We start from the raw sequence: 14,996 nt of genomic DNA on the forward strand, positions 1-14,996 counted from the left end.
GACTTTCCTGGTGGCACAGTGGTTAAGACTCCGTGCTCCCAATGCAGGGGGCCCGGGTTCAATCCCTGGTCAGGGAACTTGATCCCACATGCCTGCTGCAACTAAGAGTTCACATGTCACAACTAAGGAGCTGGCAAGCCACAACTAAGGAGCCTGCTGGCCGCAACTAAGGAGCACACATGCCGCAGCTAAGGATGCTGCCTGCTGCAACTAAGATCTGGTGCAACCAAATAAATAAAGTAAATGTTAAAAAAAAAAAAAGTAACCAATCTACCTACCTGAAAACATACACACACAAGAAAGAAAAGGAAAAAAATACAAGTAACTTTTAAGTGTAAAAATATGAAACAAATTTGTGAGATGGAAATTAGGGAAAGTTCATTTTAACTATTCAAAGGCAAGAAGAGAAATGTGAAGGAAGGGCAAAAAACCAAAAATAAAAACAATAAACAGTTCAAGGATAAGGCAAAGGAGCTCTTCCTCCTTCCTTCTTAAACAATTCAATCCTACAGCAAAACACAGTGCATGGTAGGCATCTCTGCCAAGAGGGAAAGAGAGCCCTGTTGGCCTGAAGAGCGTATCAGGGCTTGTGTGAGATAAGGCAGACATCCATGTGGAGGGGGTGGCTTGTCGTGGGGGTGTTGGAACCCTAATGTAGTGAGAAAGGTGTGCATGTGTGGAGGTGATCTGATTTGGGGTGACAGAGTCCAGGAATTGTGAGGGGCATGGAGGGGCAGCAGGTGCAGAGGGTCAGAGCCAGAGTGGGCTGAGGAGGCTGTCCATGGTGGGATGTCAGAGAAGAGGAATGAGGGTGAACATATGGAGGGGTGGGCCTGCAGTAAGGTGTAGAAGCACAAGTAGGGAAAGGAGGGATCCACGTGGGGGCTGGCTTGGCATTGGGAGTCAGAGCACGACAGGGTGAGTATGGCATCCACATAGAGAGGTGGCCTAACGTGGGGTATAGAAGCCTGACTGGGGCAAGAGGGGAACCATGTGGGGGGTCAATCAGGCATGGAGCAGGGCCTAAGCAGGGTAAGGAGGGTGTCCATGAAGAAGAGCAGCCACGCGGGCAGTTTCAGAGCCCAAGAAGGATAAGAAAGGCATTTGCTCAGAGAAGAATGTTGCAGCAGAGACGAGAGATTGGTTACTAACATGGGCTGATCAAATAAGTAAATGAATCAAGGATAATAGGATGTAGCTCCTCTGTCAGAGAAAAGAAATACAAATATGAAAAGGGAAAAAAGTAGAGTGAACCCTGTCATGCTGCACCGGAATTAGGGGTATTGGTGTGACTTTATAGTTTTCAATATATATGGATAGAGAAATAAATATGTATGTAAAAGTGTTTAAATACTATATATGAGTGTGTATATATACATGCATTTACAGATACATATTTTCCTTAGCTCTGTCCACTGAGAGGGATATTCCCTTAGCAAGGAGCACAACTAGTGCCCAGATCTTGACTTCTAAATCCTGTTCTCTACTAAGTAGCTGATTCCAGGGCTGGGGAAGAGAAAATACAAGATAATCTTGGAACCCAACAGAACTGAAAACATATGTCCACACAAAGGCTTATATACAAATGTTCACAACAGCATTATACGTAACAGCCAAAAAGTGGAAACCATCCAAATGTCCTTCAATGGATTAATGGATGTGGTATATCCATACAATGGAATACTATTCAGCCATAAAAAGAATGAAGTAATGATTCATGCTACTGCATGGATAAACCATGAAAATAATATGCTCAGTGAAAGAAGGTAGACATAAAAGGTCACACATTGTATGATTCTATCCATATGATATGCCTAGAATAGACAAATCCAAAGAGACAAAGTGGATTAGTGGTTACTAGGGGCTGCGGGGAAGAGGCCATGGGGACTAACTGCTAATGGGGTACAAGGTTACTTTTTGAGCGATGAAAATATTCTGGAACTAGACAGTAGTAATGGTTGCACAACTCTGTGAATATATTAAAAACAACTGAACTGTATACTTTGAAAGAGTGAATATTATGTATGTGAATTATATATCAATTTTTTTAGTTAGAAAAAAAAAAAGATAAGCCTGAAACAAACAAGTTAGTGTTTCAAGAATGAAAAGGATATGACAAAAAAAGAAAAACAGAAGCCACCTTGAAATGGATTCTCACTGGCCAAACTGGGGACAATTTGAACATCAAAAACTGATGAGAATAATGGATTTTAATAACCTGTTGAATAAAACAAGAAACCAAAAATCCATACAGATATACATACATGGTGCAATGTTTTAAAATATTTCTACAAATTCTTTGACACTCCTTTTAAAGCACTGAGCCTATTTCTCACCCTCTTAGGTGGGCTGGGTTAGTGGCTTGCACTTAATGAACAGAGTAAATTAAAGCAATAATATACAACTTTTTTTTCAATAATCGTTGAACAAATGAACCTTTAATAGCGGTTACACCATTGAGGTGTCCTGATCCAACATCGAGGTCATAAACCCTATTGTCAATATGGACTCTAGAATAGGATTGCGCTGTTATCCCTAGGGTAACTTGTTCCGTTGATCAATTTTTGGATCAATAAGTGATATTATGCTTTGGCTAGTGGGCCTAAGCTTTAATCACTCGGAGGTCTTTTTGTGCTCCGAGGTCACCCCAACCGTGTGGCATGTGGGATCTTAGTTCCCCGACCAAGGATCAAACCCCGCGCCCCATACAGTGGAAGTGCAGAGTCCTAACCACTCGACTTCCAGGTAAGTCCCAATAATATACAACTTTGAAGCCTGAGTCATAAAAGACATTGTGACTTCAGCTTTCTCTCAGATCACCTGCTGAATGTTGTGAGAAAATTTAAGCAGCCCTTTGGAAACGTCCACATGGCTGGAAATGAAGGTCTCCTGCCAACAGTCACAAGGAACTGTGACCACCAGCCAACAGCTAAAGTAGCTTTCTAGGGAAGCAGACCCTCCAGCCCCACTTGTCCAACTGACTAAAACCTCCGCTGACATCTTGACTGCAACCTCACAAGAGATCTAGAACTAGAACCATCCAACTGAGCAGTCCCCAGATTCCTAACTCTCAGAAACTGTGTGAAATAATGTTTGTTCTTTCAAACTTCTAAGTATTGGGGTAACTTATTACACAACAATAAATAAATAGTTTCATAGTTTCAACGTATCTCCTCACAACGTATCTCCTCACAAAATATTTAACTACAAAAGGAAAAAGAATAATTTATCAATGGAGAAGCTTGGAGAACACCACACTAATAAAGAGATCAAAGTGAACATTATCAGCCATGAGGCAAGCCAACCTTGTGTGCTACCTCCTGGCCAAAGATACAGAGCCTGAATCTTATTATGAGTAAATCCCAGACAAACCCAAGCTGAGGGATTTCCTGTAAAATAACTGTCCTGTAATCCACAAGAATGTCAGGGCCATGAAAGGAAGACTGAGGAGCTATTCCAGACTGAGACTAAACAGACATGACATCTAAATGCAACAGACACTTCTGAACTAGATATTATTGTGACAACTGGACACATTTGAATGTGGTCTTAGTATTAGATAGTATTAATTTATCAATGTTAATTTCCCAATTTTTATGGTTGCATTGAGTCCTTACTTGTAGGAAACAGACACTAAAGTATTAAGGGAAGATGGGGCATCAGCTCTCCAACTTACCATCAAATGGTTCTAGGAAAAAAAAGTTTACTATACTGACCACTTTTCTGTAAAATCTGTGATTGTTTCAAAATTTTATACAGATACATAAACTTTATATAAATATTTATATATGTAAAATTTTGAAATAATCACAAATTTACAGAAAAGTGATCAGTACAGTATATATGTATAATTTTTAAAATATATAATTTATATATATTATATATGTATATTTATAATTTTAAAATAAGCAAAGGAAAAATGGAAAAGACCTATATGGAAACATCTGACCAACTGACTTTAATAGTGCAATGCCCTTAAGGCATCAAAGTTGCAAATTAGTTTTTCTCTGAAGTATAGTAATGTTATCTATCAGCAAGGGCACAAACAGATAGGAAGTACAATTGCAAGATGAAGCATTCTCTAAAACCTCTGTATTACACTAGTAATATCTGTTACACAAAGTAGTTTTTATTGGGGGGAGGTAAGTATTAAATATTCAAGAGAGGAAACCTTTAATAGATATTGGTGGTATATATCAAATTAACGGCAGTGTAGAATTACTAAAATGAGGTGTTTGTAGGGAAATCACAGTCTTCTTTTAGCACCACTTTTATATTCCCATTCTGGAGTATCATGCTTTATGCTCTCAACCCACTCCCCCCAACTCCCCAAAAAAGGCCATCCCTAGAAAAAAAATTATCTATTTACCATTCTCACACCCAACCAAACAAAAATAATTTGTGTCTACCATGTAATACCCAATCCATATCCAAATTTCCCTAGTAGTCAAAGCAACTGACATGCAGTCAGGGATGAACCACTGATTTACAACATGTGAAACATGACTATTTTCTTCCAGGTTTTTCCACATTTTATATAGGAATATTCACTTTCTAAAGAAATTAACAACAATATCATAAAGCAAATGAGACAAGGCAGTTAACAAAATTTTTTAGTCTTTACCTGAAAAGATCCACCTCATGAACAGTAGGTAAAATAACAGATATATGTGTGTCTCCCTAAGAGATAAAAAAGAAAAAAAAATAGACAAGATGTCACCAAAATTGCCAAAAACTGACTTTTATAATATGCCTATCTATTCATAATCAATCAGCCATGTTGCCCTGTCTTCTAAGAGTCTCTTCCTCCAGAAGCAGCTGCAAAGAGAATGGGTCTTAACAGTCTCCCCTAACACAGCAGGTCAAGGACAACATAGATTCCACCGATAAAACATTAATCCAGTGGTCAGGTGTTAGATTAATTCTCAACTGTATGAATACTACCATAATACCAGTTGACATATATAACAGGCGAAATTTGTTTTCCTATTGCTCTCCATTTTTATTTAATTCAAAGGACAATGGGAGTGCTAATATACCAGTTAAATCATTTCAAATGAAAAATTCATCCCCACCCATGAACAAACGTAACTTTGGGGAAAATGAAGGGCAATTATAACTACAGAATCCTTTTGATTAAGTTTCCTAAAACCAGAAGTCTGTTGACCACTCTTCTAAGATAAGAGGTTTTGTTAGAATTAAACCTTGTTTAATCTTTTTCAAAAGCTAATTTTCTCCTTGTCCTCACAATTACAGTATAAATTCTGAGTTCTCCAGTGTCTACTAGAGAAAGAACAAGAAAAAAAAATCGGAAAATAGGAAGCTTTTTTTTGATAGGAAGCTTATTATAAATTCATTAAAAATTATTTAATGGGATATTTCAGTGATATTCAGAAATGAATCATAAACCCAAGAAATTCTATATTTGCTAGTTTAAAATTTCTGTTAAAGAGACTATATATGCTGGATTATTCTACCACAGTAGCACACTACCTGCTGAGTTAACTGCACTATTTGAGTTGTCCCAGGCTTGTCATGACATGTGGGAATCCGTACCTAAAAGAGAAGAAATTAACTTTGGCTACAAAAGAATGACCTTTCTATAACTTGCGAGTCCTGCTACAATGAGGGATCAGAAGCACTCTATCCTGATGCTAAAAAGGTACACTCAACAATGCCTAAAATGCCATAAAAACAAAATACTTATGTCAGATTAAAAACTAAAGTCATATTTATTTTTAGTCACAACAGAAGGTAAGTGAACCAAGGTCTCCACATTCCCATACACACAGAAATCACTAACCCACTGAGAAGCAAACGTGCTGAAAAACAGAAAAGGACATCAACTACATACCACTTCCTGTTTATTGTTCCAATCTTTGCTTCATTAATATACACACACCCAAACACACCCTCTCAAGCTTGCCAAACTATGGGATAAATCTCACAGGGAACCATGAGAACTCTCAACCCAGACCTACTTTTGATGATTTCCCATGGAAAAAACAGAACAGAGGTCCTACAGAAATGAGCACATCTAAAGAGAGAACATTGCCAAAAATAAGTTCAACTTGAAAATGAACTGCAAAAGCACTTACAGCACATTCATACAAAGCCTGAGAGCAAAATGCTAATTCATTGTATTAAAAAAAAACCTTAGTAGAGAACAATACCCTGGGATGGACATGTTGGTCTGAAAATACACATTAAAAAAATCACTTAAGACTAAGAACCAATGACCTGCTGTATTAAAAAAAAAAAAAAAAAAAAAACGACTAAGAACCAATGGCTTTCCTAATTTCTTTTAAATTTTACTAACTCATACTCAATTCTACAAGTGTTCTGCAATACCATCCATTTCTGGAGGGCCATGAAGTTGCACAATTCTAGGAGGTGGCATTTACATTCACATGCATTGTATAAGAATGACAGCATCATGTAAACTCTACAGGATGAAAATGGGACTGGTGACCCCTGGAGTTGTGTGACTAATGGTTCTGTGCAGCAGGATAAATTGCGGTATCTTTGTAACTCCTCACATCAATGACAAGTGAAAGCAACAACAGGACTGAATGTTATTAGGAAGTTAAAAAGCAAAATTCATGTGTGAGCTTCCTAAAAAAGGAGACAAATGAAATATAAGCTATTATTACCTTCATTACTACCCCCATAATAGGCAGATGTAATGTTTTCCCTGGCATTGGTGCAGGCCATCGATCAACATCATTACAAGCTGAAAAATATAGTAAAATATTTCTTTAGTATAAGTGGAAATACTAAAATATTAAAAATGGAACATTAGAAGTTGGAACTCCACTTTATGCTTTCTATATAGCAGAAAAAATACACTGGGAAGGATGGAAGATAAAAGGTAAAAGTACTGAAAATATCTTATATTTCACCAGATATACATCTATGTTCTAGGATATAAATTGGTTAATACATGTTTTGAAAGCAACAGAATAAGTTTAAAGGGAGTTTTCCTACTCATTTATTACTACTAAAATTAGCTACAAAAGCACACCACCTAGCAGATGTCTTCTCTCTGTATTGAGTGACATAAGGATTTCTGTTTAACAGTACTCTGAGTATCAGAATTGGCAACTCAATATTTGTTTATTATTATCCTAAAAAATAGGCATCATCCGTGCTGCAAAAGGAGAAATAAAAGATAGGATCTTTGGTGTTTGTAGGTAAATATGCCAGAAGAATTGTTTTACCTCTCTCTCCTACCTTATAGTCCTTAAAATTCTTAACTAATTTTTTTCATTCATTTCCAGTAAAAAATTTAAAACTCCTTCATAAAGGTACCTAACTCACACAATGTTTAACTTACCTGCTTCCAAATAAGGTTCATTCTTTTCAAAATACTCTGGTGCTATCTGTTTGAGCACAGTGTGAAAAAAATGAATATAAGGTAGTTTGCTGATCAAAACCAAGGACTGGAGGGAAAAAAGAAACAATGTTTAATTTCTTAATGATTATAATTTTAGTTTGCCATTTCTTATATAATCAATTACTAACAAGCCAAATTCAGCGAAAAGTGTGGATTTTAAAATAAAAAGGCTTTTACAGTAGATGGTTAAAAGAAACATAAAACTATAGTGGCAGAACACCAGAAGTTTAACCTTATTACTATATTTTAAGAGCATAAAGACACATTCACAGATTTTCCTGCTGTGCAGGAAAAAGAATTTCCTATAAACAAACTAATGTCATGGATAATTCCAAAGCCTGGCTACTACTGCTGTCAGCAAAGCAATATTAGGAATTAGCTAGGTAAACTCTTCCTAAAAAGGAAAGCGCAAATTGTGATGCTTTTTCTGACTAAGACCTATGACTATTTTAGAGTTCAATGGTTTTAGCCACATTCTTAGAAATTGTGACTATAGTTTGTGACCACTTCAGATATAGATTATGCTGACTTTTTAAAAATCTATTTTCTTGAAAACTACTTTTTATCTTTCCATTAAGCATCAATTAGTGGTCAGGGCATGTTCTGGTTACAAAAGGTAAAGGTGTGTCCCTGTTAGCTGGGATTAAATTGGAATTAATTGATATTTATATATATATATATCTTTAGAAACAAAAAGATTGTACATTTAGAGTGGGAACAATAATGACTAAGATGTTGATCAAGTATATTTACTAGTTCTTCAAAAAGAAGATATTGCAGGCTTTTATTAGCTGTAACTATGTTACAATCTGTTTACTCTTTCCCTTATTCTAAAATGTGAAAATTAAACAGATTCTTCTGAGTTTTGACAGTTTCATACAATAACTGTAACTTACTGTCAGGAATCTAGTATACAGATAGCAGGAAGGCAAAATTCAGTAGCAGTTAAAAATCTAGGGACTTCCCTTGTGGTGCAGTGGTTAAGAATCCGCCTGCCAACGCAGGGAACACGTGTTCAATCCCTGGTCCGGGAAGATCCCACATGCCGCGGAGCAACTAAGCCCATGTGCCACAACTACTGAGCCGGTGCTCTAGAGCCTGCGAGCCACAACTACTGAGCCCGCACAATACAATAATGAAGCCCGCACACCCTTGAGTCCGCACGCCGCAACTACTGAGCTCACACACCACAACTACTGAAGCCCGTGCGCTCTAGGGTCCGCGTGCTGCAACTACTGAGCCCGCGTGCCTAGAGACCGTGCTCCAAGAGAAGCCACCAAAATGAGAAGCCCATGCACCACAACAAAGAGTAGCCCCCACTCGCCCCAACTAGAGAAAGCCCGCATGCAGTGACAACGACCCAATGCAGCCAAAAAAAACTAAGGACAGGTGTCTACAATCTAAAAAAAAAAGATAAAATATAAATTCTAGTATGTTTAAAGATAAAATATCAAACACTTTAAAGACTGTTCATTCTAATAATTTCTATTCTTCTAACCACAATGTAAAAATATTTTTCTGTTAATGTATATGAAAATTACCTTCTGAAAGTAGCCTCTTTTTAGAGTTTTGTCTCGAACTTGTCGAAAATACACATATCCATAAAAATAGGCAGGATCCTTCTATAAAAGAAGTGACAAATTAAAAAAAAATATATATATATATATATAGCCATCCTTTCTTATTAAAAGCAGGTTCCTTTATAAACTTGAACTGAGATATGAGGTACACACAAAGAACTAGTTATGCTTTTCCACCAATGCAAACAACAATCATGACAATAACTGGCAGATAAAAACCTGCTAACTTGCCCACAGATGAAATAATCATAACTAAAGTACTAAGGTCAGATTTTACCCCCTATAACTTACTCTGTTTATGTTCTTTATTCATATCTGTGGTAGTTAATGGAAGTTAGGAAAACAATCAAATTCTGTTTTCCCCAATGCTATACTTAGTTTTGAAAAAATTCTGCCTACAATTCTGAGTTAGGCATCAGTCTTATGAGGTATACTAATGCAAAATTTCAAGAGAGAAAATAAAAGGAGTTAAATGCCAATATGAATCTTACATAGACAGTTATATTTTTACCCAACAATAATGAAACACTGGAATATTTATCAACATACAATTTGAAAGGTCCAAAAAACTTAAAAGTTTTTATATACTAATGGAATAAACTCTGGTCCAGTTCCTTATTTGATTGTTATTCTTTAAGCAAATATTTATTGACTACCTACTTTGAACAAGGCATTGTGTTAGAAAAGATAAAAAGATGTGTAAGACACAGTTCCTTAAGGAGATCACAAACTAAGAGCGATAAGAAAAGTACAAAAATGACTAGTATGTGATAGGAGGGCAGGTACCATGCAAAAAAGCACAAAGTGTTACAAAGAGGCCAAGGGGGAAGAGGTTACTTCTGTCTATGGCGATCAGTATTTTGCGGAGGCAGCTGGTTTTGAGTTGGGCATTGAAGGATGGATATGATTTAAACAAAGACAAAGACATTTCAAGTTTACACAGCCAAGAGTTTGAGCAAAACCACGCAGAGATAGAAAAATACAAGCTACCTCAGGAAAAAGCATACAGTTCAGTTTAGCTAATATATGGCACATGTATAGAAAAGAGATTAAGCTGGAAATTTGAAAGGCAAAGGTTTTATTTTGGAAGGCCCAAAAAGTGAGAACCAGGAAATATTACTATCATTAGCTCTTTATTCATTAAGCAATAAGTAATCATTTTAGATTTTATTTATTTTATGTAATATATATGTACACTTTAGCTGGGAACACTGTGTAAGATATATTGCACTGAAAAAGACAGAAGATGGACGTCTTTGGGCAAATATTTTTATCCTCAATAGCCCTCAATTCCTTCATTTGCAAAAGGAACTCTTTTGGAACAATATAGGGAGGATTAATAAGATAATATGTGCTTATTGATACAATGCCAAGAACATAAAAAGCTCTAATAAGTAGTAGCTATTATTATCAGCAGTTGACAGAATATGTTATTAGTGATAGCAAATGGTCATGAAAAGGACAAGATGGCTATAAGAGACATTTCAAAAGGTAACATCTTTGCTAACTGGAAGAGGATTCCTGTCATTAGTGGAACCAGGAAGGTAAGCTGTAAATACTTATTTTAGGCAAAAGATGTCAAGTTCTTATTGGATGTGCTAATAGGACATCCAGATGTAAATGTTCTTCATGTAGTTAGAGATAAAAGTATGAAGTACCAAACAGAAATTCTACACTCAGGAATCATCTGAATTATTAAAATTGTTTTTGATAAACAACAACTATAAACCAAAGCTTATTCAAAAATCAAAAAGAGACAACAATAATTCTACTATAAAGCAGGTAGGGATTACCACAGGGAATCTTCAACTCTGGGTGATATTTACTGGTATACTACCACCCCACTTCCACATCTAAACAAAGAGTTTTAACACGTGAAAGAAAATGAATTCAACATTCTAATTTCTATAATTCACAATGGCATTATGTTTTAAGAATAGTAACTTTATAAAGTCTCTTTCACATGCTAAATCCTTATGAATTAGACTCAGGAAATTCAGCAGTATAATACAGTAACAAAACAAAAGCACAATATTTCTGAATGCTATAAGAGGTAACTGAGTAACTGAGTTCTAAAGTTTCCTCTCACATAGACATTATTCTATTACTACTTTTCCAACCTTTAAGTAAACTGGTAAATCTTTCTCAAATTGATCCAGGAGACAATGCAGTGACACCCTCCTCCCAGAAGACTGTCGAAATCTAAAACAAAACTGGGTATCTCCAAGGCAACCTAATGAAAACAAAAATGAGAGAAATTAAGGGCAGCACAGTATAACATTTATTTATCCAGTTTCATCACATCTTAGAGCTAAAGGGGTCCTATCAATTACTGAAACACATTCTATCATGCTTTAGAGAAGAAAAAAGAGATCCTGACAGTTCGACTTGCTCTAAGCTATCTTTGCTGGTTAAAGGCAAAGCCATTGGTAAACTATGCATCTTAACTCCTATGTCCCTCTACTGTTTTTCCTATTCCATTTTCTCTATGTAATTAAAACTTTTTGAAAACTGTGTGCATGTCATGTTGATTCACAAACATAATTATGAGCAAAAGAAGCCAAATATAAAAGAACACAAATTGTTCAAATCCATTTACATAGTTTTTTTTTTTTAATAAAGCAGGCAAACTAAACAATAGTGTTTAGGAATACATGGTTGGGTGATAAAACTATAAAGAAAAGCAAGAATCTTATTACTATAAGAATCAGTAGAGTGATTTGAAAAGATACATGCACCCCAATGTTCATAGCAGCCTTATTTATTTACAATTACCAAGGCATGGAAGCAACCTAAGTGTCCATCAACAGATGAATGGATAAAGATGATATGATACACACACACACACACACACACACACACACACACACACACACACACACAAATGGAATACTACTCAGCCATAAAAAAGAACAAAATTTTGCCATTTGCAGCAACATGGATGGACCTGGAAAGCATTATGCTAAGTGAAATAAGTCAGACAGAGAAAGACATATGTATGATATCACTTACATGTGGAATCTAAAAAATACAACAAACTAAGCAAAACTAACAAAAAAAAAGCAGATTCACAGATATAGAGAACTAATGGTTGGTTACCAGTGGCAGAGGGGCAGGGAATATAGGGGTGGAGGAGTGGGGGGTACAAACTACTGGGTGTGAGATAGGCTACAAGGATTATTGTACAACATAAGGAATATAACCATTATTTTGCAATAACTGTAAATGGAAGGCAAACTTTAAAAATTATATTAAAAAAATTTTATTGAAAAGAAAAAAGAATCAAGATAGTGGTTACCTTAGGTGCGGGGGAGGGAAATACTGTTTGGGAAGAGACATGAGGGGGCTTTTGCGGTGTTGGCAAAGTTCTATTTCTTGACCTTATATGTGTTTTATATTTCACAATGAGAATTTTAAAAAAAAACAAAAACATAGCAGACTCAGGAAGAGCCCAAGTAATAGACTTACTATATTAATCATGTTAATTATAAAGTTTTTAAACTTCAATCATTTTAGCAAACCTTTTAAAATATTACCTAAACTGTCAGGCAATAATTACAAAAAACTGTAAATACTCTAAAAAGTGAAAGACACAAGAAGTAGCCTGTCACTCAAATTCTTCCCAGTTACTGTATTTAAAACTAATGAGATTATATTAAATACAAAATGTGCTCAAGATTTTATTACACACAGAAGTACTTATATTTCTTTAGCACATCAAGTTCTCAAAAAGGAAGCAGAAATTTGATATTATGTTTAAGTTTTAAAAAAAGCAACTCAGTACATATACCTAAATGCACTTATAGAAACTAGTATTTCTTTGGTGGAGGAGGGAAGAAACAAAGGGGACTGGAGGGTGAGTCAGTTCAGTTTCTTTACTTGTCATAGCAGATGGTTCAAAATAAGGAAAATACATGAGACCTGAGATAATGGAAAATACTCCTAGCATTGTTTTAGTTCAACAGATTTATATACAGATGGTTCAGTTTTTCTCTTCAGAAGACAGAAAGATCCACTGAGAAGTACACACTAATTTCTCTGAGACACCTAGCAAGATGTAGCAGAAAAAATGCAATGGATTTTAAGAAAGATGTATGAACTCTGGAAAATGTAAGGAATGCTGAGCTTTGTGGAAAGAAAGTAATGAAGCTCCCACAGCCTTAAATCCCAACCCACCCCTGGCTCCACTCCCAAACCATGGGCATGCTGTAAGAACTTTCCGATGACCAGCTGTACCTGCAAGCTGTACAGAACTGGTCAGGAAGCTAGTTCACCAGGTCAAAAAGGCTTTAACCATAGTGTCTTTGTGAAGTGAGGTAAACGGTTCCCATTTTATGTTTCAGAAGTCTGTTCCCTCACACACAAAAGGTTACTAAAGAAAAACCAACTCTTTATCTAGGTAGACCTTTGTTCTCCATCCTGACCTCACTATTAACGGGACAGGAAAAGAGGTGTTACAGATTGGCAACCAGGTTATTTACATTTGTCTTGCAGAAAATGATACCTGTGGAGGGCAGGGCAATCCTGATAACCTACAACCTCATCAAAAATAAATCTACCTTGTTAGTATGACCCATCCAATTTGCCTATTTAACAGGAGAGTGCACCTCTACATAAGCAGTATAATGATTACATATGAAAGATGGTTAAATGACTGTGCACATGAGGGAAAGGTTATAATCTGAGGAAAAAGGAACCACAATCAATGGGATCTAGTCCCAGGTCCATCAATAATTAGCCTTCTAGAAGTCACTTCGCCCAAGGTTCTCAATTTTCTTGTAAACAAAAGTTAAGGGGCATCATAAGATAATCTCTAAAGTCACTTCCAGCAGTAATATGCAATAATTCTAAAATAAATCTCCACAACTGACCTACGATTGTACTGAATTCCAAGCATCTTACCCACTGTATTCACTAAGAAAACTAAAGACCTATATAAAGATCCAAAAAGACCTAAAAGTTATGCTATGTGCACCATAGCTTTCTGATTATTAACAAAAACAAACAAAAAAAAAGGTAAAAAGCTTTAATGGAAAGTATTTTTTCTTCACATAAATCAAGGAATAAAGATGAATTTATACAAATTTTAAGATTAAATGACAGCTCTCCAAAGAAAATACACCTTCACGTGGCTTCTTGACTAAGAACCACATAAACTCTTTCCCTGATAAAGCAGCAGGAATTAAGGAAACAGCAAATTTGCTCAGCAAACCCCCACAGCTTGAGGAAAAGTTCCACTTTAATTAATCTAAGATAATCTTGACGAGCCCAGAAAACAGAACTAATAACCCAACACTTTTTAAACCAAGAAAATTCCTGTAACCTTCCCCCAACATCCTTTTCCAAACAACTAAGTTCTTACAACAGAAATCAAACAGAATCCCAGGTCAAAATTATTTTCATTATTTTGTCTGCTTTCAGAAGTGATTTTCCACCCTTTCAATACATGAATTGAGCACCAATTTCACTGAATGCTCACTCTGTGGCAGGCACTGTCCTAAACACTTTAGATACATTAACTCATTTGGTCTTCATGCTTCTCAAGTAGGTCCCATTATTAGTCCTGTTTGCGAGGAGGAAACCAAGGCACAGAAAAGTTATGTAATCATCCAAAGAAATAAATCTGCTAAATGGCAGAGCAAGAATTTGAGCCCATGACATCTGACTCTGGAGCTGGTGCTCTTGACCATTATATTATACTGGCTCTTTCAAGTCAAAATGGACTTCAAAAACACCACTTCCACTAATATGAAATATCCAGAATAGGTAAATCCATAGAGACAGAAAGTAGACAGGTGGTTGCTGAGGGGGAGAGGTGGGTAGGAGGAAACTGGAGCAGAAAGTTTCTTTTTCGGTGATGAAAATTTTCTAAAATTGACTTCGGTAATAGTTGCACAACTCTGAATGTACTAAAAATCACTGAATTGTACATTTTACATGGGTGAATTATATCTCAATAAAACTGTTTTGTTTTGTTTTTTTAAATGCTACGTCACTGCCAACTGGAGCAGATCAAAAGC

General features: G+C 36.0%; 1 protein-coding gene across 5 annotated transcripts in view; it reads right to left on the bottom strand.

Moving 5' to 3' along the window:
- DENND6A (DENN domain containing 6A) overlaps positions 1-14,996 on the bottom strand; it is a 53,949-nt gene that overhangs the window by 20,206 nt on the left and 18,747 nt on the right. For 4 of the 5 annotated variants that reach the window (XM_022572780.3, XM_089918141.1, XM_089918142.1 and 1 more), the window contains 6 exons: positions 11,097-11,209; positions 8,938-9,018; positions 7,337-7,442; positions 6,654-6,733; positions 5,494-5,556; positions 4,625-4,680 (listed from right to left, as the gene is read on the bottom strand). In XM_022572780.3, coding sequence (XP_022428488.2) covers positions 4,625-4,680; positions 5,494-5,556; positions 6,654-6,733; positions 7,337-7,442; positions 8,938-9,018; positions 11,097-11,209 — 499 coding nt within the window. The remainder of the gene's footprint in view (positions 1-4,624; positions 4,681-5,493; positions 5,557-6,653; positions 6,734-7,336; positions 7,443-8,937; positions 9,019-11,096; positions 11,210-14,996) is intronic. The other variant, XM_089918139.1, reaches the window with a different exon arrangement.

The sequence above is a fragment of the Delphinapterus leucas genome, chromosome 10 (assembly GCF_059928025.1).
Source record: "Delphinapterus leucas isolate spDelLeu-1000000601 "Yukka" chromosome 10, BTC_Dleu_Yukka2, whole genome shotgun sequence".
In the NCBI taxonomy this organism is placed as follows: domain Eukaryota; kingdom Metazoa; phylum Chordata; class Mammalia; order Artiodactyla; family Monodontidae; genus Delphinapterus; species Delphinapterus leucas.